We start from the raw sequence: 26,749 nt of genomic DNA, 5'->3' as shown, positions 1-26,749 counted from the left end.
TTAGTTCTTGGGTTTTGTCAGTTTTTCACTCTTTGTGTGAGAAGTGTAGAAGTCCAAGAGGAGCTGAGAGAATTTCTTGGGAGAATCAGCTGGTATGAAGTGTCCACATTTCTCCAGGAGGTGTACTTCTGCTTGTGGAATACCTTTGGCTAAAACATCTGCCCCAGACACATCCACCATCTGCAGAACAAAAAAAATTACAATATAGCATATCCAAGCATGATGTTATTTTTTTAAGTTGCATTGGGAAAAAGGTTCATCAACATTTTGAATGAATAGGCTGCAGAGAAGACAAAGGCCCCTTCCGCACACGCAAAATAATGCGTTTTCAAACCACTTTCACAACTGTTTGCAAGTGGATTTTGCCATTCCGCACAGCTTCAAAGAGCACTGAAAGCAGTTTGAAAGTGCATTATTCTGCACGTGCGGAATGAGCCATAGAGAAGAGAGCACTTAATCCAAGTTCTCCCTGTATAAGAACTAGAACAAGAATGTAAATAATGGACAGCAAGACATGCCTACATAAGAGTTTCATTAGGATAAGAGGAGTCTCACAAAATACGTTGCAGTTTGTGTATTTTATGTCTCTTCTTTGTGTTACGGCACAAATCTAATCAAGGCCAGCGCCAAGTTTTTGCGGGCCCCAGATGACAGAACATAGCCAACTCCCCTTTCTTCTTTGGTACAGTCCCTTTCTCCTCCAATCACACCCTCTTCCATTGGGTCCCTCCCCTTTGACTCTACCTTTCTTCTTTAACCACACGCTTTTTCCTTTTAGTTTGCTTAGTTTCATGAAAGCGAAGTATAAAACCCATTAGCCAAGAAGCAGAGACTCTCGCCAGGTAAGAGATTTTCTGAAAATCTTGGATATTCACAAGAACACATGGTAGTATGTTGTGGGATCATTACCACTTTTTTTTTCATGGCCAAAACATTTGGCTAGCAATATGGACAGAGGGCTAACCCCCAGAGGGTCTCGCTGCTTGGAGAAAAGGGGTTCACATAAATGAGAACTGTACTTACTTTGTCATCCTTTCCCCAGATGACCTGTGTTGGAGCCTGGATCTTGCTCATGTTCTCCTGCAGGCTGTACAAAGACTCCTCATTAAAGACATCTAAGAAGCCTTTAAAATAAAGAAATGTGTACAATTAACAGTTATGTGGGCAAGACCAAGTGTATGCTTTTGCTTTTATGATTTAGTGCACTGTGTTGTCGAAGGCTTTCACGGCTGGATTCCACTGGTTCTGGTGGGTTTTCCGGGCTGTGTGGCCGTGGTCTGGTGGATCTTGTTCTTAACGTGGACACAGTGTGTAACAGGACTTCCTCCTGTGGTACACCTCTGAAGATGCCAGCCACAGATGCAGGCGAAACGTTAGGAACAAGAACCACCAGACCACGGCCACACAGCCCGGAAAATCCACCAGAACCATTTATTGCATTGTTTTCACATGGTGGGTGGTTCTGAGCTCCTGTGAGGAGACACATAAATTGTCCAATTAAATAATGAAGTTTTTCTTCTCCTTTAAGAACATAAGAACATAAGAACAAGCCAGCTGGATCAGACCAGAGTCCATCTAGTCCAGCTCTCTGCTACTCGCAGTGGCCCATCAGGTGCCTTTGGGAGCTCACATGCAGGAGGTGAAAGCAATGGCCTTCTGTGGCTGTTGCTCCCAAGCACCTGGTCTGCTAAGGCATTTGCAACCTCAGATCACAGAGGATCAAGATTGGTAGCCATAAATCGACTTCTCCTCCATAAATCTGTCCAAGCCCCTTTTAAAGCTATCCAGGTTAGTGGCCATCACCACCTCCTGTGGCAGCATATTCCAAACACCAATCACACGTTGTGTGAAGAAGTGTTTCCTTTTATTAGTCCTAATTCTTCCCCCCAGCATTTTCAATGAATGCCCCCTGGTTCTAGTATTGTGAGAAAGAGAGAAAAATGTCTCTCTGTCAACATTTTCTACCCCATGCATAATTTTATAGACTTCAATCATATCCCCCCTCAGACATCTCCTCTCCAAACTAAAGAGTCCCAAACGCTGCAGCCTCTCCTCATAGGGAAGGTGCTCCAGTCCCTCAATCATCCTTGTTCCTCCTGGTGCTACATTTTTGGGAAACAGACATACTGTGAGCCTTCCAAATGTGGTTGTATCATTCACCTGTGTTAGGGTGAATTACAACTACAGGGTTGTAATCCACAGTAATCCCTTCCACATCGTGACTTTCCTCATCACAGTTTTGATATTTATTTATTTATTGCATTTATATCCCGCTAATCTCTCAAAGGACTCAAGGCGGCTTTACAGTCAATATATAATAAAAAACATATAAAAACAGTACAAATGTACGAAATACAAAATATATTGTGGGTCAGCAAATGAAATTAAATGGGATTGATTTTTTTTTTTTTTTTGGAGTTTTGCAGAAACCTCAGACAATACATGAAGGCTAACAGATGACCCAGAAAAAAAATTAGAAACTTAGAAATGTATAAAATATAAGTATAGTATTCTATAATATAAACTTATTTTATCTTTTAATACCATAAATATACATCATTTCTTTCAAAAGTTAAAATTTTAAAACACAAAATTATTCAATGGTACAAAGGGAGGGTCAATTTTTTAAAAACAGATTTCCAGATTGCAGAGGGCGCTGCAGCCCTGATCCCAAAGATGTGGAAGGGATAACGATAACGTTGAAGCTCTTCCGATGATTCTAGGATGATGTATGATGGGAGCAGGAGAGTTAACGGTGGAATCCGCACACTATAATAATAATAATGGGTTGCAGCCGTTGTTTTTGAATCTGGGTCTATTTTGTTCCTTTGCCTGGGTGCCCATTTTCCATGCAGGAATTGAGCTGGGTTGAGGGAAACAATCATTTTTCTTTCTGCCCCTTCACACGAACCTGCTATTTTAAATTTTTTTAACAATGCATACATAGCTATGCAGGCACAAACATCCCATTTTTCCTGCATTCTAATTGGCTGTTCCTGTTTGGCCGCAGCCCTGCTGCCCATTCCTGCCCTCTGCTTAGGGAACGCTTCCAATTGGTGGGAAAACTACAGCAACCCCAGGACCTTCCCCTCCCATTTCTCCAGTGTGGGAAAAAAAAGTTTAGGGCATTTAAACAATGACACATGTCAGCAGGAAGCATGCAACCTCCCTCTTAATGCTGTGATAGTTAAAATAATAACATTTATCCAAAAAGGGAACAAAGCAATATGTCCCATCCACATTCAAAAGTATGCATCTGCATAGCTATGTATTTTGAGCACCAATTTTGTTTGTTTGTTTTTTAAGGCTGGAATGCATTCCTGTATAAATATGGGTGAAATGACACTCACAATTGCTGCCATGGGAAGAAGACATGCTCGGGGGATATTTGAGAAATGGTGGGCTGTGAGTCACACCGGCTGGCAGCTCAGCAAAAACAAAACAGAAATAAGGGAAGGAGGGAAAATGACAGTGGGCAGGAAAAATAAAGCATTTGGCACCTGTGCTGTTCGCTCAGGAGCAGGTTCAACCCGGGTTTGGGTCATTAGTTTAGCAATTTTTGAAAAACCCGGGTTGAGGGGAATATAACAGGACAATCCTGCTTTGGGAAAGTACTTCCCCAAACCAGAATATTTCCCTTCATCCGCCCATTATATTTCGACCGTGCGGAATCCACCACTGTGGTACTTGGTTATTAGAATGAATTGAGTTTCTGGAGATGGAACAACCTGGAGTTCACTGAAGTGGGTGAATGTGAATTCAAAACCCCAACGCTACCTCACAGTGTCCACAAACCACTCGTCACTCTGCATACAGGCACACGCCATTCTTACGGTTGAACTTACATTTTCTAAAAAAATTGCTCTCCAGCAGCCAATCACCGAAAAATCCCTTTATGCACTAGGAGGAAAAACAAGAATCTGATCACAGGAAATACATGGCAAGATCATGGAAGATTTCTTAACTGCATTCTGTATGAGGCACCACTCTGTAATTGTACTATAAAGTTTATTGACAAAGACCAAGCAAGCAATTTTCTCCCTTCAGTTCCCTCAGAGTTTGAAAAAGAGATCGAAAAGAGTCTGCACTGTGTTCTTCTTTCATAGATACTGCACATAAAAATAAATATCTGGACGGCTGCATATTTCTGACATCAGAAAGGAAGATTCTGATGAACAGCAGGAGGGACACAATCTCCTCCCAGCTCATGTGTTTTGCACATACCGTGATTCCCCGAAAATAAGACATTGTCTTATATTAATTTTTGCTCCCCAAGATGCGCTATGTCTTATTTTCAGGGGATGTCTTATTTTTCCGCTCCACAGCTGCATGCTCTGGTGTTCTGTTCAACGGGCATGCTTCCAAACAAAAACTTTGCTACGTCTTACTTTCGAGGGATTCCTTATATTTAGCACTTCAGCAAAACCTCTACTACGTCTGGTTGTGGTGGGTTTTCTGGGCTGTGTGGCCATGGTCTAGTGGATCTTGTTTCTAATGTTTCGCCTGCATCTGTGGCTGGCATCTTCATATGGGAGATCTGTTTATGGAATCTGCCCTTCTCAAAGGCTCAAATTACCTTTCACAGGTAATAATGTATTATTTATATGTGGCTTCTTTAAAAGATCATTGGTACCTACAGAGTGCGGTATCATCAATAAGATGATGATACCCAGCTTTTTATTTCTTTCGCAAACAACCTTTCATGGCCTTACACTTAAAGGACTATCCCACTCCATAAGTACCCGCCCACCTGTTGAGATTCAATGCATAGCCTCTGTTGACAGTTCCCTCTTACCACTGACAGCAGGGAATAGAATATTTTTGTAGGACCATCTACTCCCTGGAATTAACCATCAATAGAAGAGAGGCCAAAATTTCCTTCTCAATATTCAAATCTAAAGTATATACAAAATATTTGTATTACACTATATGCCCAAGAATTACATTAAAACATGTACAACCATTTAAAATTGTGGACATTCAACGGAAATACAAATCCAGAAGTTGCATGTCTACTTATGCTACCCCCTCACACAAAAAATAGCACATAAACTGTTCCAAAGATTGATCTGCGACCAAGCTGTGACCAAAATTGACCTGATGTGTCTGGGACACAGAAATTTCCTTGCTTGTTTTGTTGAATCTTTAAATCTGAAACAGAAGACAGGCCATAAGGGAAACACAAAATGTTGTGTATAAGTGATCTGGATTGGTTAAATCAATAGTCATGTGAATCTGAGTGTGAATGACTGAGTAGAGGACTGTTCCCAAGTCTATATGCGATTCACTAGGAAGAAAGTAAAGGAGGACCAAGGTTTAAATTGTGATTTTTTTTAATATACTTCAACAAGACACTCTCAATTCAGTTCACAAATTACATAAAACTAAGAAATGTAAAATATTTTCCACACTGACAAGCGTTATGGAAAGGAATGAGAGTTATTGATCAGCCTTTTTCAGGTGTTACAGGTGTTATATGTAGCTCTCCTGGTATGTGTGATCACCTTTTTGCTGAAAGGGGCAACACTTGTTATTTTAAGCCACAGGACATGCATATCAGGATACAAGTTCAGAAGTTGGAATATATCACCTCTTTCAGACAAAATGGCTACCGTACTTATTAAGAGGAATGTGTGTAGCATGTTCTCAACATATGCATGGCCAAACGTCACGCCTGGATAGGACTATCATAATAGCAAAATCGTTTTTAGATTTGTGTTCTTTATGATTTTACAATGTAATAGGAATACAAGCATTAACTTGGATAAAAGCATCATTAGTCTTCCCATGTTTACAATGCCACTTTTTCACCTGTTTTGGAAACCTGTAGAAATGGTATGAACAAGTTCTGAACATAAGTAATCCCTCCTGTGTATTTGAAGGAATGACAGAAATATCAGCATCTTTGGCACGCTTGAAGACGTCAGTATCCTTCGGGAACCTCAGACCTAAGGATTAGAAGAGGACAGAATGCACAGTTTAGTAGAATTCCAGGTAAAGTTAAAGACGGGATTCAGATCTGCCCTTGGTTATAGGAGAAGAGAGCTCTGTGTGCTTGCGAGGAGGTGGAAACTAGATCAGGGACATGGAGGAGGTGGAAAGTATTCATGCTCATGGACTTTTCTCTGGAAGGCCTCCAGTCATTACTACAGTGTGGCGCAAACTACATACAGCAGTGGCATAGCACAGAGGGGGCGGGGGGATGCATGACGCACCAGGCGTGCGCTGGTGAGTGGGGATGACGGGGGCATTCCAGGATGGGCGGTGAGGGGGCATGACAGGGGCGCGGGGCGCATTCGTGACCCGGGCACAGTTCCTCCTCGCTCCAGCCCTGACATACAGGACAGTTGAAAATTGTGCCACGACATGATTAACTTTTTCAGAAAAAGCTTCACCTTCTTGATACTCTTTGTGGTGTGGAAGTTAAAAACGCAAGAAACACACTCGGGAAAGGTGGCAACCAGAAATATGGATCAGGGAAAGAGAAAGGTGAGCCACAGCTCTAGTGAATCCGGCACTTTGAGCAAAAAATGAAGGATGAGTTCCCAGAATTATTGGGTGGGGTAGCTCTAGGGCATTGGCCAGCAATCAGTTGTAAGGTAGTAGGTGGGGATCTCTCACACTACAGCTGATGACCATAGCCTGATGGTTCATCTTCCACTGTGTTGCCTCTGGAGTCATGGCTGCAGCTGATTCAGGGTAGCAGCCCGTGTCAGTCAGCTGTAGATGATCACAGGAGCCCCCAACCCTACAGGTGATTGCCCTCAACCATCACCTGAGATTCAGTTAGTTGAGCTATAGCTGTGAAACTTCCTCCTCCCTAGAGCTGCTCATTGCTACGGTCACCACAACTCCACAAGTGATGGTGGCGAGGGAGACAGCGTCCTTCCCTTGCTGCCATTGCCAGTGGAGTTCTAGTAGCTTCAGGCCCAACCAACCCAAAGCTCTCTGCTGACCAGTTCTGACTGAGAATCAGGCAACCACTGTAGGGTAGTTAGCCCTGGCCCGCCCCGCCCTCCAGTTGATTGGTGGTTGCTGGCTGAGACTCCAGAAATGGCTGGCAAAATGCTATCTGCTAAAGGTGGAAGCCCCCTTTTGACCACCTTACAGATGATTGCTGCCTGTGATGGCTCTTCCCCAGCTGCTCTGTGGCTAAATCCACCTCTATATATCTCATGGGAGAGAGTCTGTGCCTTGGATGGGTGTGTGCATGTGTTGTATAGGAAGAGCAGGCTTTTTAAAGGGAGAAAGTACATGCCTTTTCCCTCTTTAATTTGCATTTCTTACTGGGGACAGTGTAAAGATGATCTCCAGGCTACAGAGCCCCCGGAGAAAATGGATACTTCGGAGGATCTTATGGCATTATAACCCATGGAGGCTTTTTCCCTCCTCAAACGCCACATCCCCAGGCTCCGCCTCCAAATCTCCAGGAATTTGGCAACCCTACACATGCCCTTAGCTGGCCCCTCACAGAGGCTGTTTGGGAGGAGAAAATGGACAGATAACAATGAACAATGTACCCTGAGCTCTTTATACGAAATTATGGACAAATTTATAGTGAAATGAGCCAATAAATAAGAGGTCCCCTACAGTGGTGGGATCCAAAAATTTTAGTAACAGGTTCCCATGGTGGTGGGATTCAAACTGTGGCGTAGCGCCAATGGGGCTGGGCGGGGCATGATGGGGGGATGGCCGGGCATTCCGGGGGTGGGGCATTCCTGGGCACGGCTGTGACAAGGACGCAGCCGCTGCGCCGGTCCTTGGGCCGGAAATGAATGCACGCAGGCGCAGGCTGCCATGCACGCCGGTGCACCTCCTGCTAGACTGCTTCAAGTTCTGCGCGCTACTGCTGAGAGGAGGGGCGTAACTAAGGCAAAAATCACGTGGCAAAATCACCAATTAGTAACCCCCTCTCAGCACCCACAAATAATTAGTAACCTACTCTCGGGAACCTGTGAGAACCTGCTGGATCCCACCTCTCGGTGCCCTATTGGATCCAATTAGTTCAGTAACCTGTTTCACAGGTTTTTGCCCTGGGAGGCTGATAAGCAGACCATAGAGCTGATGGCTGTCTCCTGATGTTGTTACTTAGCCCTGCATTCCAAGTGTGCTAGTGTTACAACTCTAAATACAATTCCTCTGGACATGGAGATTCTCTTTAATAATCTTGGCTGGTAGCAGTTGATTATGATATCTCATTATGTTTCTGGCCCTGGATTCTGGATATTGAAGCAGATATCCTACCCTCTTCATTCTAACTTAAGCTATTCCAAAACTCCCCTCGACACAATTGCATTTTAACACTCACCAATTGGACAAAGGAGAGACAGGCAGCAGACCTCAGATGGATAATGAGCAGCGTAAATTCCGGCAAGCATTCCACCCATGGAGATGCCAACCATGTGGAAAGGCTTCCCATTCAATCTAGTGCACTCGACAAACTATAATAAGATGTGTGAATTAAGAAGAAGAAGAAGAGTTTGGATTTATATCCCCCCTTTCTCTCCTGCAGGAGACTCAAAGGGGCTGACAATCTCCTTGCCCTTCCCCCCTCACAACAAACACCCTGTGAGGTAGGTGGGGCTGAGAGAGCTCCGAGAAGCTGTGACTAGCCCAAGGTCACCCAGCTGGCGTGTGTGGGAGTGTACAGGCTAATCTGAATTTCCCAGATAAGCCTCCACAGCTCAGGCGGCAGAGCTGGGAATCAAACCCGATTAAATGAGAGAATGTATCCTGTGTGTTACATTACTTGCTTGGGCTTATTCCTAAACAAAGATCGTGGTTGTCTGTGGCATCTGAAGTGGATATGAGAGATCATGAGCAGGCAATTGCTGCCACTGCTACTCAGGTTGAAAAAATCAGTCCCTGGAACTTAATGAGTTTAACAACTACCATCTGGTAATAAATATTCCATATTTGGGGATAGTACTTGAGTAGTAGCCAAACAATTCCAGGCCTTCTTAGATGAACCAGATGATCTATCCCTTTTTCAATGCAGCTTCTCCCACCCTGGACATTTCACAGGTATGGATGCTCCACTTGCTTTACTGCCACCAGATCCTCTGAAGATGCCAGCCACAGATGCAGGCAAAATGTCAGGAGAAAATACTATTGGAACTGAGCCATATAACCTGGAAAACCCACAACATCCTAATGATGGAACAGATTTTCCTTTTGTGGAGAAAGATGATTTTTGTGAATTCACCCTTCAAGAGGCAAAGGAAGCGACAGTGATGGGGGAAGGAAGGAAAGTTACCTTTCTCTAGTATGAATCCACTAAGACTGCTGAGGAGCCAAAGTTTAATATTCCTCAGGAATCATCTTTAGAGATAGTTGAATAAAAATGCTGGATAAAAAAGTGAATAAGATTCCCCATTCTTATTTTCTAATTACTTTGATAGTGTGGTTGTTTATGAAGAGCTATTATTTGGAGGGAAAAGATGAGGAAAGCCCTTTATTTTTTACAATTAGATCACCAATTGTAGTGTCTTGAAAAGTGAGTGGTCAAGAATGAAATTCATGCAATAAAAAAAGAATTATATTGGACGCTGAGAGCTTTTCTCCTCAGAAACTCTATTCTGCATTGATTTCTGTTGGTATATATCAGTGAGATGCTCAGTTTTTAAATCAATAAGATTAGTCTTTGTATTGTCAAAGGCTTTCAAGGCCGTTATCAACCGGCTGTTGTGGGTTTTCCAGGCTCTGTGGCTGTGGTCTGGTGGTCCACCACTCAATCACTGTGGAATGGAGAGGAACACATCTTACTGTGAAATGCATCCATAGATGCGGGTGAAACATTAGGAGCAAAAACTACCAGACCATGGCCACACAGCCAGGAAAACCCACAACAGCCAGTGTAAAAAAATTACTTCAGTAACTTTTTAATTTGGGGGGGTCTATCAATTATTGTATGACTTTTCAAGATATCCACTGTTTTTTCTTTACTATCAGGTTTTCAAGCAGGGCGGTGGATTCAGAGGTCAATTGAAACACATCCATTTGCTTTCAGGTGTAGTCCGAAATCTTCTCTAAGCAGCCAAGATAATTAAAAGGCAAAGGGCCAATAAGTGATTGCAGAAACAGATAGCTGGACTCTTTGAACAGCCCCATGTTTGCAGTGACAATTGGTAGCTGATCTGTATGAATCTATAACCCCAAAAGGTACATTTTAAGACCTGCCAGTCCTCAGATTGCAAAACATCCAAGTGCATGTAGAAAGAAGCCTTACCTCGTGTATTCTTTTCACCTGATCAAAGGCAGTGTAGCTCTCTCCTGGCAAACAAGTGGTTCCCCCATGACCAGGCAAGTCAAGACAGATCACATGAATATCCTTAGGAAAAAACTTAGAGGGGGAAAAACAGCTGGTTTTGAGGTTCAAGAAGTGAAAGCTCAGACATTACATACCAATCTCACTGCTATGTCTCTTCGAGTAAAGTTTACAACCCATGTCACTGTCTCCATCTGCACCTCTGTTTTAAAATATTTGAAGTGTTTAACATGATCATGTGCACATGCCCATGTATAGTATTCTTTGATGAGTGGCTGTGTGCAAATCTGATGGAATTAAATGAACATTAAGCTGTCACTCTATATAAAAAAAGGTGCCAAAGATATTACAGGAAAAAGAAAGCATATAAAAAGAGGGAATCTTCTTGAAACATGACAACTTGGTCTCAGATTATGAAATCAAGCAGGAGAAAGACCCAACAATTTGTTCACTGCAAACAGATGCTTCAGGCAACTAAATAGATCACTGTATTCATGGATATGCCATCTGAAAGAGAGTGGTCTTTAGCCTATTTCATCTGGTATGTGTCAATAAGAGTTCCATGCATCATTTCAGATCAAGGACTTATTGAAAAGAAGACGCAACAAAATCATGCAGTTAACACTGACTTACTTTTTGTCTGTTGCTACCTGAACTGAATGATGTACATAGAGTTAAACCTAATTAATAACTAGTTTTACTTCTTGTGAAAAAAGAGAATGCTTCCACATTTGTGCACTCTCCAATTTCTACTCTAAGAACATAAACCTTTTCCCAGGTTTACCCAGTTCTGCCCAGGATGGGCTCTAATCTAGCAAATCATAAAACTAAATACTATACACATGACTCTAAGACTACATTTCCCACAATGCTATATCTTAAAGTGGCCATTTTCTTGCCTATATCTATTGCTAATGCATATTTATTGGTTTTACTAAAAAAAAAACCCTGAACCCTGCTGGGGCAACACAATGCACATCACTTGATAGACAGTATAGAAATCAAATAATTACATAATTGGAAGCAGAGATAGAGTTCTATTCTGTCTGCTAAAACAAGACCAAAAATTACTGTAAAACAGTCCACAAATTGTTAATGTTAAACATTGGAATGAAGCTGAAGAAACCTGTCAAAATATAATTCAAATGACAAGATTTTAATGAACATTCAAAGAACCTACTTGTATCACTAAGTTCAGTTGAATGTGAAATAAAAGAATCAAAGACAGCAAGGAAGAATGCATGAAGACTATTCATGCATTCAAGAAAGGAAAAACCTTGATGGATGATTGATGAAATTCTTAAAATTGCTAAGGTTCAATGAACAGCAAAAGGAAGAGTTGACCAAAATAGAAACAGAATTCTACTTGCAGCTTTTCAGTGATTTGCACACTGAAAAAGAGAACTGTTATAACCAGTGCAAAGAAATGGTAGAAAACAACAAAAAAGGAAGAACAAGAGATCTATTCAACAAGATACAAGAAATCAAAGGGAACTTCAAATCATGGCTAGGGATGGTGAAAAATCAACCTGACAATACATTATTTCATCAAGGCCAAACAAAGAAAAATATAGAAGCAATACATTGAAGAACTATACAGAAGATATGAAAGGATGACAGATTCCTTCAAAGAAGAATATTTTAATGAAGAAAACTGCACTAAAGCAATTGTGAGAAACAATTCACCAATTTTCACTTGGAGGGAGAATTTAGGCTGTTACTTGATCAATAAATTGTTGTCCATTTTATTTGCTGCAGCTTGGTTTAACTTTTCTTCTTTATCTGATGATCCTTTGGTTTTTTTCTTTTTTTGATTTCAGTGACTTTTAAAAAGTTAAGTTCAAGTGTTCTTCTCAGCGAATTGTTCTGCCTGTTGTTTTGCTTAGTCTTCTGTAGTACTTATTCTTTTATTCTTTGGTAGTGAAACTTCCAAAGTGAATTGAAGCCTCCAGTGAGACCTTATTTCTTTCCTTTGTAAAATTTGTCCTAAAAAAACCCCAAACTCCCTCCTTTTTCTTAACAGTTTGGCAGGCATCCTTGGAAGATCTTTCCTGCCCATTTTGAGCAGGAATTATCTTTGTTTACTTAATATAGCATCTTGTGTTTTCTTATGTGAATAGAATATTACATGGCAATTTATTCTAAACAGAATAAATTTGAACAGGATATCCCATGGAAATTTATTCTTAAATGCAAAATTTGAATTTATTCAGAATATTTGATCAATACCAGAAAAGTTTTCTTGGATCTTCAAATCGTCTTGTAGCAGCTTGCAAAAACAATCTTTTAAGCTTTATTATCTCTATACTTCACTTCCAAGGTATCAATCCTTTGTTCTGTTTTTTCCATCCACAGATCTTGCCCTTCTAAGTGGAATTCAAGTAATTTCTGCCTTTCTTTAATATTCATGATTTTTTTGTGTTTCCTTATTTACTTTTTTGATTTCTAATAATCTTATTGATATTTCTTGCTTCATGCTTTGCACTTCCTTTTTATTTTTTCTTGTGTATTCCTTTCTGCTTGTCTAATTCTTTTTGTGTGCTCCCTTCAGCTTTTCTTGAGTTCTGGATTGTTTAATTTGATTTGTCTTTGTCTGTATTTGCTGTATGAACCAAATTTCAGTATTGGCAATGCAACTATACAGCCAAAGAATTTTGCAGATCACAATCCAGTAACTGTAATTTGGCAACAAAATAGAGGCAGACAGGAAAAATGAAGATTAAAAGTAATCTTTTACTACAAGAAAAAATAGTAAAGAAATGTACAAAGGATATAGAAGAAATTTTTAGAATTAACAATGCGGCTGATACCCCCATTGCAATGAAAGGAAATTTAATGGCTAGAGCTGCAAATCAAAAAGAGAAGAAAAAGAAAAAATGGAACAAACCAAGAAAATAAGGGATAGATTATGAGTGTTGGAAGAACAGCATAAATGGAAGTCATGTAATCGAAGATTAATTGTTTGGAATTTGGGAAGCTATATAAAAAGAATCAGCTTTCCAATAGCTTTAGGTGACCAGATTTTAACATTGGTAAAGTGGGACGCCATTGACCGGGGGGGGGGGGGGGGTGGGCGAAAGAGCACAGGGCAGGAAACAGGGGAGTGCCCCAGAAGGCAGTGCCGCTGCGCAGGAGGCTGCCACACTGCCAGAGGCGTAGCTGGGGAAAATTGAGCCTGGGGCAAAATATAAGTGTCCCTCCCCCGGCAACCGCCCTCCTCCACCATGACAAAAAAAGTTTTTTTGCACCAGGTCATCTCAAAGTGGCCATCACATTAAAGAACATGCCCAAACTCACAAATCTGGGTAAAAACCAGATGCAGATGATTTTAAACAGATCATCATGAATTCATATGATTTTTACACTGGAATGAAATGAAATCACCATAAAATTATAGAACATGTCTTATTCTGCAGGAAGCACCAAAACAATCACGCATCCCATGCTCTGTGGTGCTGCAGTGGCACAAAAACCTGCTTTGAAAACAAACATCATGGATCCTCATGATTTTTTGCACTCAAATCATCCCAAAATCACACCAGAACATCACAACTCCAGCTTCATTAGCCACATGTCTAAACACAACAATCACACAGTCCACGCTTCATGGTTGCTGTAGTGGTGCAAAAACCTCACTTAAGAAAAAACATGGATCCTCATGATTCTTCCACTTGGTCACCCCAAAATCACCAGAACATCACAGCTCATACCCTAGACACATGTCTGAACATAATAATCCTGCATGCCATGCTCCATGGCACCATGGTAGTTTCAAAGTCAGATCCTCATGGACTCTCAGGATTTTTGCACTGGGTAACCCCAAATTCATCTCACATCACACATTATGTTCATATGCACAGACTACCCCCCCCCCCCCAAATATGGATCCTATGCTTTTTGGTGCCACTACAGTACAAAAATGGAGTTCCAAATTACAGATCCTCACTATTTTTCTGCCAGATCATAGCAAAATCTCCCCTTCCCATGGCACCAGGATAGAAAGTTTTGGCAATAGAACCCAGGCACGGGACAAACTCTGCCCTCCCATCCCCATGGCACCAGGGCAGAAAGTTTTGCCAGCAGAACCCAGGCACGGGGCAAACTCTGCTCTCCTATCCCCATGGCACCAGTGCAGAAAGTTTTGCCAGCAGAAACCAGGCATGGGCAAACTGTGCCCTCTCCGTCCCCATGCCACCAGGGCAGAAAGTTTTGCCAGCAGAAACCAGGCATGGGGCAGAGCTGTGCCCTCTCCATCCCAGCCATGCCACCAGGGCAGAAGAGTTTTACCAGCAGGGAAACCAGGCATGGAGCAAGAGCTGGTGCCCTCTCCATCCCCATGCCACAAAGGCAGAACGTTTAACAAAACTCAGTCACTTACTTTAATAGCCAGGAGGAACAAGCTCAATAATCTCCTGGTGTTTCTGCCATGACCCTCTCCTTTCCTACTAAGGCGGGCGCTTTCCCAGCAGCAGGCCAGGCCGAGCCCGTCTTCGCCTGCCCTGCAAGCAGCAGGGCGGGCGCATCCCTCGCCGGCGGTGGCCAGGCCGCGCCGCGGGCCCAGCCTCCTGCCCGCCTCGCTGGTTGCGAGGCGGGCGCTTTCCCGGCGGCCGGCCAGGCCGAGCCGCCGGACCCATCTTCGCCCGCCTTGCAAGCAGCAGGGCGGGCGCAGGCTTTGCCTCCTGCCCACCTCGCTGGTTGCGAGGCGGGCGGTTTCCCGGCGGCTGGCCAGGCCGAGCCGCCGAACCCATCTTCGTCCTCCCCTGCAGAGCAGCAGGGGGCAGGCAGCATCCCTTGCCCGCGGCCGGCCAGCGTCGGCGCCGCCGGACCCATCTTCGCCCTGCCTTGCAGAAGCAGCAGAGGCGGGCGCAGGCTTTTGCCTCTCTCTCCTGCCCACCTACGCTGGTTATGCGAGGCGGGCGGTTCAGCCCGGCGGCCGGCCAGGCCGAGCCGCCGAACCCATCTTTCGTCCCTCCCACTGCAAGCAGCAGAGGCGGGCGCATCCCTCGGCCATGCGGCCCGGCCGAGGCCGTGCGTCATGGCCCATAGCCTCCTGCCACCCACCTGCCGCTGGCTGTGAGGCGGAGCGCTCCCGCGCGGCTCGGCCAGGCCGAGTCGAACCCGCTGATTCCCAGCTCTTCGCCCGCCTTTGCAGAAGCAGCAGGGGCGGGCGCGAGGCTTTGTTCCTCCTGCCCACCTCGCTGGATTGCGTAGGCGGGAGGCGGTTTCAGGCGGCTGGCCAGGCTGGAGCGCCCGAACCCATCTTCGTCCTCCCTGCAAGCAGTAGGGCAGGAGCGCGATCCCTTGCTCAGCGGCTGTAGGCCGAGCCGCCCCGGACCTATCTTCCGCTTCCGCCTTGCAGAAGCAGCAGGGGCGAGGCGCCGATGCTTTGCCTCCTGCCCACCTTCGCTGGATTTGCGAGGCGGTTCAGCCCGGCGGCCCGGCCAGGCCGAGCCGCGGAGTCAACTCCATCGCCGTCCTCCCTGCAGAAGCAGCAGGGCGGGCGATCCCGCTGCCTCGCTGGCGGCCAGGCCGTGTCAGCTGGCCCAGCCTCCTGCTCCACCCTGCAGCTGGCTGCGTAGGCGGGCGCTTTCCGGCGGCGGCCAGGCGTCGATCTGAACCCACCCGGACCCATCTTCCAGCCCGCCTTGCAGGCAGCAGGGCGATGGCGCATCCCTTACTGCGGCCGGCCAGGCCGTGCAGCAGGCCCAGCCTCCTGCCGCCCGCCTGCAGCTGGTGCTGCGAAGCCGGGCAGCTTCAGCGGGCGGCCGGCCAGGTATCAAGCTGCAGGTTCCGTCGGTTGGCGCCAGCCACCTGCAAGCAGCAGGGCGGGCGCATCCCTCGCCCACGGCCTGGCTGGCCGTGCCGCGGGCCCAGCCTCCTGCCCGCCCCACTGGTTGAGAGGTGACGGCTCTTCCGGAGGCTACTTCCTTGGATACTTTTTATAACAGAGCCTCTAACTCCCATGGAGGGGAGGGGGATTAATCATTAACAGACATGCTGGGTCAGTTGAAGTTGAAGTTAATCATTAACCGGAAGTTTGCAGAACTAAGGAAGATTCATCAAAGGAGTTGAAGTTAATCTTTAACAACCGGTTCCCCGAACTGAAGAAAATCGGGACTTTTCTAAAACCCCTCGGGACGAGGGACTAATTGTTAAAAAGCGTGAACGTCCCGCCGAAAAAGGGACGGATGGTCACACTACAATAGCTCCATTAATGTCTTCCATAGAAATATATTAGGATAAAAATGTGAAGAAAAATAATGATTTTGTAACATATGAAGATATGACAGATGCTCAAGAAGAAATTATATATACACCTGTATGTGTGAGTATGGCTGTGTGTGTGTAATGAGATGGCCATTTCAAGACTAATTTCACCACTAAGGAAGTTAAAACAGAAAGAGATATAATAAGGGGGCTGACAGATGTACAAAAGAAGAAGAAGAAGAAGAGTTTGGATTTATATCCCCCTTTCTCTCCTGCAGGAGACTCAAAGGGGCTGACAATCTCCTTGCCCTTCCCCCCTCACAACAAACACCCTGTGAGGTGGGTGGGGCTGAGAGAGCTCTGAGAAGCTGTGACTAGCCCAAGGTCACCCAGCTGGCGTGTGTGGGAGTGTACAGGCTAATCTGAATTCCCCAGATAAGCCTCCACAGCTCAGGCGGCAGAGCGGGGAATCAAACCCGGTTCCTCCAGATTAGATACACAAGCTCTTAACCTCCTATGCCACTGCAAAAAGAACATTTATTAAGATGAATTTATAAACTATTGCTTCAATTTGATACAGAAACAGACCAAATGAAAACATGCAGGGTCAGATGGATGCAGTACTTTGAAAAAGAAATATATTTTCCATGATAGGAAACCTTATGGATGAAAGATACAAAGATACAAAATTTACAGCCAGCCAGTCATAAAGAGAAAAGAGAAAACTGGTACAATATATTTTACTGGTGGTACATCACTCCAAAAGATATTGAGAAGATGGATGAGGATTACAAAGGGAAATGTTGGTAATGTAAAGAAGTAGATGGTTCTTTTTACTGCATGTGGTAGATTTGCAATAATGTTTTTTTAAAAAATGGAGAAAATTCATGCACAAATTCAGAAAATTTTAAAAATCTATGATGCTATGGATGCCAAGACTACGTTACTAGGCATATTAACAAAAATATTCCTAAAATACCAGAATAACTATTTTTATATTTGATAATGATGGCCAGAGTAGCACTTGCAGCAAAATCAGGAGCAGCAGTGGCGTAGGAGGTTAAGAGCTTGTGTATCTAATCTGGAGGAACCGGGTTTGATTCCCAGCTCTGCCGCCTGAGCTGTGGAGGCTTCTCTGGGGAATTCAGATTAGCCTGTGCACTCCCACACACGCCAGCTGGGTGACCTTGGGCTAGTCACAGCTTCTCAGAGCTCTCTCAGCCCCACCTACCTCACAGGGTGTTTGTTGTGAGGGGGGAAGTGCAAGGAGATTGTCAGCCCCTTTGAGTCTCCTGCAGGAGAGAAAGGGGGGATATAAATCCAAACTCTTCTTCTTCTTCTTCAAAATAGCAAGCAGAATAATGTCCAAACCAAGAGTATTGGGAAAACAAACTAATGGTATATGCAGTAATGGCAAAACCAATTAAGTTCTGATACTACTCTAGCATTTGCTTTGATCCTTTTTTCTGTTCTATTTCTATTTATTTACAGCGGTTCTCAATCTGTGGGTCGCGACCCTTTTGGGGGTCGAACGATCCTTTCACAGGGGTGGCCTAAGACTCTCTGCATCAGTGTTCTCCATCTGTAAAATGGATAAATGTTAGGGTTGGGAGCAGAGGTGGGATCCAGCAGGTTCTCACCAGTTCCCGAGAGTGGGTTACTCATTATTTGTGTGTGCCGAGAGGGGGTTACTAATTGGGTCTGCTTTTCCGTTAGAAATTCCATTAGGTCCAAAAATCATAGAGTCCTGTTGTTTCCTATGTGGCTGGTTAGTGAAGGTAGAAAATGGGATAATTCTCCCTGTTGGGCTATTTTAAAAACATGTTTTAGAAATATGGTAAAGTTCCTTGTTTAAGGAAAGTATCCTTCTTTTGATTTCTAGAAACAAAATTAAGTATTCGAAAGTATTACGTATTTGAGAGGCAGTCAATTAGAGGAGAAGTAGTTGTTTCTGTTGGCAGTAGACGATTGGACTTGCTATAATGAGTTTAAATTATGGACAGAAAGATACCAGCTGGAAATTAGGAACTTTTTTTTTTCAGTAAGAGTTTTTTACAGTAAGAGAAATTATTAATGCCCCGCCCCTGGAATGCCCGGCTCCGCCCCCGTCGTGCCCCATCCAGCCCCATTGGCGCTACGCCACTGTTTGAATCCCACCACCATGGGAACCTGTTACTAAAATTTTTGGATCCCACCACTGGTTGGGAGCCACCACAACAGGAGGAACTGTATTAAAGGGTCGCGGCATTAGGAAGGTTGAGAACCACTGATTTAGAAGCCCAAGATCAAGATTCACTCCAAAAGACAATAATGGTAGGAAAAGAGGAAGAAAGCCATGAAATAGATTGACTAAGGAAGTCATGGCCTTCAGTTTCCAAGACCTGAGCAAGGGTGTTAATGATAGGACAGTTTGGAGGTTGTTAATTCATAGCATTGCTGTAACTCAGAAATGAGCTGGTGGTAAGAAGACAACCACACATCTACACACACTTCAAATTACAACAGGTTCAATTGAAATTTCATTTCTAAAGCATTCCTGTCTCTGTCAATAATTTTTGGTAATCCTTCATGAAGTAGTTTAGTACTGAAGTTGAGGAGAAGGTTCTTAAAGTTATGAGAGAGGCAAGTTGAACTAGCAGGCCTAGGTGAATCAGTTTGTACTCACCAGCACATCAACAACCTTGCTTGGTGACAACTGTGTTTATCTGAATAAGTGGAAACTTACGTGGAGGACTAATAACCATGCGATTTTATGAATTGTGTACCCATGAAGCATCAGGATGGAGGGCTGGAGGCCTGGCTTCCCTCGGGAGTAGTAACAGAACCTGTAGCCATTATGCTCAGCATATCCCACCTTCAAGCCATTTATCTGTTGACTGCACCTAAAAGCAAAGAGGGTAAGAAAAGCTGACAAGAATTCATTGCCGTCATTATTTTACCTTTCTAGAATTGATAAACTGCTACCACAGCACTCTTCTCAATGATAATCATGAAAATTCCCACCAGCAAAAGCACAGCTCAGACCTAGTTTTACCTAGTTCTTGGGTCATCGTACAATGGGTGGTATAACAAATAATGTACAACAGCCTCCCTTCCCGCTTAAATGGAAAGGTTGCTCAGGAGGGTAAGAATTTATCATCATGAAACACAACTGGTACAGTATGCAAACATAACTTCATAAAAGCCAGTCTTAGGCTGATTCCGCATGGGCCGAATACAGTGGTGTGAAACTGGTGTGAAAACAATATAAACCCTTTTACACCGTTTTAAACCCTTTTACACCATTTTCACACCATTTTCACACTGCTGTTTTTGGCCCATGCGGAATCAACCTTAGAGAATGGGATTAAAACTTGGTACTTATTCTTTTAGAAATGGTCAGTCATATGGTTATGGCATCAGAAAAAAAAAATCTAAGAGTTAGACTTAATTTGTAAGTTAAATTAAACATTCTTTCCTAAGCACATTTTTCTCCATCTGTAGTGTCGAGTCACAGGCTCATTCCGCACATGCAAAATAATGCACTTTCAAACTGCTTTCAGTGCTCTTTGAAGCTGTGCAGAATAGCAAAATTCACTTGCAAACAGTTGTGAAAGAGGTTTGAAAACGCATTATTTTGCGTGTGCGGAAGGGGCCACAGTGAACTTAGTAGCAGTCTAGTAGGGTTTTCAAGGCAAGAGGCTAACAGAGATTGTTTATCATTGCACTCCTCTGCATAGCAACCATGGTATTTTTTGATGGTCTCCCAGGGCTGACTGCTTAGCCCCCCCATGCCCTCCCACTTACCTGAGTTCAGCCGGCTGCAAAAGTAGCCTGATGGGAACAGCACTTCCCAGGAGACCTTGCGAGTCTTGCAATGGTTCCTGGGAAGTGTAGTCCCTATCAGGCTACTTTTTCAACTGCCTGCTTTTTGCAGCAGGCTGAACTCAGGTAAGTGGGGGGGCTCGGGGGAGTGGCAGGGTGCCACACGGGGTGCCGAGGTCCAGCCACTTCTGGGAAGGAGGAGGGGTGTGCCTGGGCCTTGGCATGATGTGCACATGCCGCCTGGGCAGGCCCCTTCTCCTTTCTGGAAGTGTGTGTGTGGGGTGATTTTTCCACCCCCCAGGTGACTCCCACACGGTGCCTGGGGTGTTTGTTCTCGGATGTCCTCGTGACAGCTACACCTATGGTGCACACATGGGTAACATCAAGTCACGGATTATTAACATTCAGAGGTGGCTCAGCATTGCCTGCCTCCACATCGCAACCTTGCTATTTCTTGCAGGTCTCCCATCCAAATTCTATCCAGGGCCAACTCTGCTTAGCTTCTGCAGACAAGATCATGCTAGCCTGGGGTTTCTAAGACAAGAGAATCAGGTCTACTCAGAAGTAAACCCAATTTATTTCTAGAGTTTACTCCCAAGAATATGTTCTTATGGTTGCAAACAAAATCACATATTTAATGCTAAACCTGGCTGTAGAGTGCCTATCACAAAATTCAAATAATGGGGCCAAGGACTGAAGGGTGGAATGCTTCTAGAAGAACCTCACATTTCCAAAATTTCTAAAAAGTAAATTAAAAATGGGAGGGTTTACAGGTCCCCAAAACTGGAGAATCAGTGTATATGTGGGTGCATATCTTGTGAATTAAAAAAAATAAGTGCCAGCCAACATCTCATGTATTCATGACTGGCATGACCAGGCACTTAAAACAAAAAACAACAACTACGGAGCAGCCAATGAGAAGGGGAGAAAATGGCAGCATGAGGCCGGGGGGGTGGGGTGGGGGAGGCAATAGCAAAAGGACAAGAGGTGGCAGAGGAGATGGGACAGGAGAAAGAGAGGTGGTAAAGATGGTGATGAGTCAGTAGCAATGGGTGGCCATGATGATGATGGAAAAGGGCAGGTCATGATAATGGGAGGAAGAGGTGATGGGAGTGAATACAATAACAATAGTGGTGGTGATGATGGGATAAAGGCTGGAGAGTGGCATTACTCTTGGCATGGAGTGTAAGTGGGGACCAGTGCGGGAGGTATGAAAAGGAAGGTGTGATGGGATTTCAGATTTAAGTCCCCCTGCCACAAGCCCTAGGCCCCTTCCGCACACGCAAAATAATGCGTTTTCAAACCACTTTCACAACTGTTTGCAAGTGGATTTTGCTATTCCGCACAGCTTCAAAGAGCACTGAAAGCAGTTTGAAAGTGATTCTGCATGTGCGGAATGAGCCCTAGTTCAATAGCAATCAGAGGAGGCTTAGACCTGAAAGGTGTCCTGTGTATGTCTAATTCCAAGCTGGATCCCCCCACCCCATCAGCAGCCTAGCTCCACCAGTTGTCCTCCTGGGAGACAGGAAAAACAAGAGGGGAAGACGCATGAATTTCCTCTCTTTCGTGAGTCCTTGCAGGTCCACCTCTTATCCTCAGTAATCCTTTTTGGAGCCTCATATCAAATGTTGCAAGAACATCCAAGGGTAAATGATAATTGAAAAGGTTTTCACATTCACAACCTAATTACAAGTGCCTGGCAGATGACAACAAATTGAGATCCACCAAATGATAGGCACCGTATGGAGGCGGTGCTGAACTTAGTGTGAATCATTGTAGCAAGAAGGCCTACGGAGGAAGGCCCAAGGATGGTGATTCCAAGCAGTGTTTCCCAAATGGTGGATTGTGACTTGGCACTGGTCACAAAAGCAGAATGCTGGGTAATCTAATGTCCAGGGCTGGGGCCAACCACCTCACCCCTGTCCTTGCTTGGAGGGCCCCAACCACCTGGAGACAGACCAGCTGAGACAATAGCAGCTTCGGGACTCCTGCTTGGCCAGCTGACCACCCAGAAAGGGGCTGGGGATGGAGCTGCAGCTGGCAGCGGACACTGGTGCTGTGAGCAAGATGCAGGTGAAAGCACCTTGGGGAGCCTCTCTGACGATGGGGAGCCTCTCTGACGATGACGCATGCAGATGAGACCCCGGGGCATAGGCTGGGTTCGCCCCTGCCAAGCTAGCACAGGCAGACGCGTGGCTGGGTAAAATTCCAATTTGTTTTATTTTACTAATAAATAGGCCATAAACATTTTAGTGGGTCATGGAGGAGAGGTAGTAAAATAACCAGGCTATTGGGGGGGGGGGGAGTTTGGGAAACGCTGCTGTACAGCATATTTATAATGGGATGCAGTCATTATAAATGAATCCATTTTCCTTTTATCCATTCACACATGTGCTGTGCACGCCTTCAGGAAGCAATTAAATCCCACAAAAACAATTTGGGTGGTTTTTGTGCCTCTGCATGAAAACTCTTCTCTCTTTTTGAAAATTTTTGTTTACAGCGCATGCTTAACTGTGTAGGCATACAGAGATGAACCCCTGCAGGCAAAACGTCAGGAGATGCAGGTGAAACGTCAGGAGAGAATGCTGCTGGAACACGGCCATACAGCCCGGAAGCCACACAGCACCCAAGTGATTCCGGCCGTGAAAGCCTTCGACAATACATTGCATAAATTGCCGGGCAGATTCTTCCTGAAATGGTGGTTGGCAATGGAGCCCAAAGTTAAAGGGTGGCAGGGAGGGAAATAAAGCACCTCCAACTTGTTGTATTTACATAGGAGCACCTTCAACCTGGAATTTTGCAAAAAGATCGCTGGTTTAGTGATTTTTGTAAAACCCAGGTTTGGAGAAATATGATGGGCCTGAGTCATTTTGGGGAAGAGACCTGTGCAAAGTTCTTCCCCCAAACTCCGTATATAACATCCTGAACAAATTATACTTGTGCCATGCGGAATCCATCAATGAAGAACAGAATATGGGCAACTTCCCAAGAGTTCAAATCAGTGAACCTGTCTCTTGTCATCATAGGGGATGTCTGCAATATATGTTTATTGAACATGACTTCTTGTCCTTGCATAGACTAGATGGTCCTTGCATTTATATCTAGATGGTTGTTTAGTAAATATGATGACTTGGCTCTTATAATTTACAATCGATAGTCCTTGATTACTTTGTCCTGCCTGCCCAGGAACCATGCTGCTCTCCATAAAGTAGTGTCACCCAGAATTTACAATGATAGAAATCAATTAACCAAATTTAATCACTCAAGTACAGCCCGGGATTACAGATAAAATGAGCATAGTCACAACATATACATAATTGTTGTTTACGATATTATTCCTAGGTTTTATTCCTAGGTATATACCACTTACCACAGGATAAATCTAACCAGTGGTGCAGGCCACAGGAAGTTTAAGAGAACAGGAACCAATAAGATGCCTATAAATGTCAGAGGTATCTTGAGCAAAATGGAGTCCATGTTTGCTTGTCAAGTTCTTTCCCACCTATATAACAAAAACACGGAACAGACAATGATGAACTGGAGCAAGGTGAACATTCAGGATTAAAGGGGGGAAAATGGATGTAAAATAGTAAAGGTTTACAAATCATTGGGAAATTTCAGTGAAAATCAATTGTCTGGGCATAGTTTCTCTCAGGCCCCTTCTGCACCTGCTGAATAATGCACTTTCAATCCACTTTCGCATATGTTTGCAAGTGGATTTGGCTATGGCCCTTTCCCCACTTACCCTTGTTGGAAGGTTGCTGTGCGCAATTCACAGCGCAGACAATTCCTGGCGCGCGCCCCGGCTTCCCCACGACCCCGCACTCTGCGCGGGGTCATCAAAAGGCGCCATTTGAAAAGGCGCCAGGAATTACGCGCGCTGAGGGGGCACGAGAGAGGCAGCATCGGGGCGGCTGCGTTCTTGCCGCCCTGAAGTGGGGAGTGCAGCTGGACCCTGCGCTACTTCAGGAGAGTAGCGTGGGGCTTAAGGTAAGTGGGGAAAGGGCCTATTTTGCACAGCTGTGAAGTGCATTAAAAGGGGCTTCAGAAGAGGTTATCATCTCTGATTTTAAAAAACACACAGATGCACTAGTGTTGTCAGTGGTTAACTGAGGACAGCACCACTCCCAAACACCAAGGCATCGCACATAGCCATAATGAACAAAGGCAGAGGCACGTGGAAACGCTTGATCAGGCTGGTGCATCCGCTGTAACTGGACACTTTTTTTAAGCCGGTGATGAATGTGTTGTGTGCGATGGTTATTTTATCATCCAAGATGTTAAAAAAATATTTTTCTAGAAACACTCAATAATCTCATCTGCATTTTGATTTGGAACATTAATTACTGCCCTTGCTTCAACTTCACTGGAATACATCAGTCTGATACCCCAGGTAAATGGTTCAGATGCTCCACAATGATGCTTCTCTTCCTTGGTCTCTGTACCTGAACGGTCCCTTCTCTGTATAACTTTTCTGAGTTGCTCTTCAGATGGATGCATTCAAATAGAGAACAATTCCAGAGATGTGCTAAGAGCGTTCCCATAACCCACAAATATTTGCAGTGCTACTGAAATTCCAAATTGCAGATACTTCTCAATCTGGTATTGATCTGGGATTATAATCACAGTGATAAGATTATCATATCATTAACTCTGTTATATAAGAAAATTTTGGCAAAAAAAATGATCCTCCTATAAAAATAAGTTCAAAATGGCCGCACCGAATATGGGCTTAGTGTCTTGTCTTCATTGCAATTATGAGCACCACAGCTGGGAATACTGCCATTAGATTCCAAGACAGACTCAACAGGTCTGGCCCAGTCTGAGCCAAGAGATCCTTGGGGAGCACATGTATGCAGCCACTTGCACATGCATCTCCAATTCTGGGGCTCTTAGGGCCTGAGCCTTTACATACACTGTATTCTGGCTGCCTGCTGGCTGCCAATATCAGGCCACAGCATCTCTTTGAACTCCAAGAGACAAGAAGCCAGGGGAATTCCCAAAAGCAAAGTCAAGCAGTCTGAAGTCCAGGAAGCCCAAGGGGTTGCAAAAACCATCATTCGGTCCAAGGTCATGTTTCCAAGAATCAAGTCAAAATGCTTTGCCTATCTATTTGGTAAGGCTATGACTGGCAGTCAAGAAGAAGCTAGAAAAGATTATTAAGTATAAGTGACACTGGCAACCAAGTTCAAGTTAATTTATGCCATATGTAACGGAAGAGCTGGCTTCCTGCCACTCTTTCATAAGTAACGTGGGTTGGGATTTTGTTATTAAGCATGCAAAAATCACTGAAAACAAAATGGTTCGTCGAAAAATATATTTTGATGTTTATTGAGTCCTGCACCTGCTCAATAAACTGAAAATGCAAAAGCAAAAGTTAAAACAATAACTTAAAATTCCTGGTAGCGTGGCTTTGTTACACAAAAATGCAAGCAGAGACTAACCACTTAACTATGACAAAAAATATTCACTGACAGAGATTAACAATCTAAAACATAGATAGATAACAGGCAGAGTTTTCAAACAGAGCAACAGCAAGCATAAAGAGGTATAGAAAGAGAGAGATAAACTAATGAAATGCTGAAAGGCAAATTATACAAAAATTGTCTGTCAGCTGATGTAAATGGACCAATCATTCTTTCTTGATAATTAGCTTTGAGTCAGCTTGGCAAAAAATCTGGAAAGTTAAGCAATGTAACCCCCATGCCCAGGAAATCGGGCCGCTGACTCAGGCCAGAGACTCGGAGCAGCAGAGAGGCTGCTTGGAGCTCTTTTGACAGTAGAAGCGCCACGACTGGACCTTGATTTCTATAAGCCCTTTATGTTAAGGTAATTTGCCAGATTGTTGGGAAACTAACTGGGAAGCTGTAGTTGTTGTTTTGCTATGTTGTAAATGCTGGAGTTTATTGTTTCAGGGTTTTCCTGTGGACAACACTGGGTTGTAATAGGGTGAGAGTTCTCCTGGAAACTTCTTCATCATGTGTGCGGTAACCTTCGTTCATCAAGCCCTTGGAGTGCTTCTAAAACCAACCACCAGCAAAGAAGAATTTGGACTTGGCAATATCAGTAGACTGTAAATAGAAGGACTTGAAATGCAACCTGAACAGGACCTTGAATTGTAACGTTAAATGTTGATGTTTTACAAGTGTTAATTGTAAAGAAAAGTAAACCATTTTGTTGTTTAAAAATTGGTTCTTTGCAACTCCTTCCAAGTACTGCCCCACAGAACCCACAAGCTGAGGTTACACTAACAGGTGTTAATCATTTGAGTCCTAACTAAATGGAACATGCTCTACAGCTGGGGCTCTACACTTAGCCAAACAAGCTACTAAAATAGAGAAATTTAAAATGGTAGACTCAATTTCTCTACACCATAGTACTCCCTATTACTATGTATGGACAATGAAGAAAACTGGCAGGAAGAAAGTAGATTCCTTTGAAATGTGGTGTTGAAAGAAAGTGGACCACCAC

At 44.1% G+C, this 26,749-nt stretch overlaps 1 protein-coding gene across 1 annotated transcript; it reads right to left on the bottom strand.

Moving 5' to 3' along the window:
* On the bottom strand, positions 1-23,755 carry LOC125427758 (monoacylglycerol lipase ABHD6-like). Its single transcript, XM_048487314.1, has 8 exons — positions 23,649-23,755; positions 19,200-19,356; positions 10,229-10,342; positions 8,309-8,441; positions 5,812-5,948; positions 3,846-3,900; positions 1,024-1,124; positions 1-180 (listed from the first exon to the last, which is right to left on the bottom strand). Exons 1-8 carry the CDS (start codon positions 23,753-23,755, stop codon positions 1-3), a joined length of 984 nt encoding a protein of 327 aa, XP_048343271.1.
* Positions 23,756-26,749: the final 2,994 nt, after the last annotated feature.

Source organism: Sphaerodactylus townsendi, linkage group LG03, assembly GCF_021028975.2.
Source record: "Sphaerodactylus townsendi isolate TG3544 linkage group LG03, MPM_Stown_v2.3, whole genome shotgun sequence".
Lineage (NCBI taxonomy): Eukaryota > Metazoa > Chordata > Lepidosauria > Squamata > Sphaerodactylidae > Sphaerodactylus > Sphaerodactylus townsendi.
Note: the sequence above shows the minus strand (reverse complement) of the source record. Positions and strands in the feature narration are given on the sequence as shown.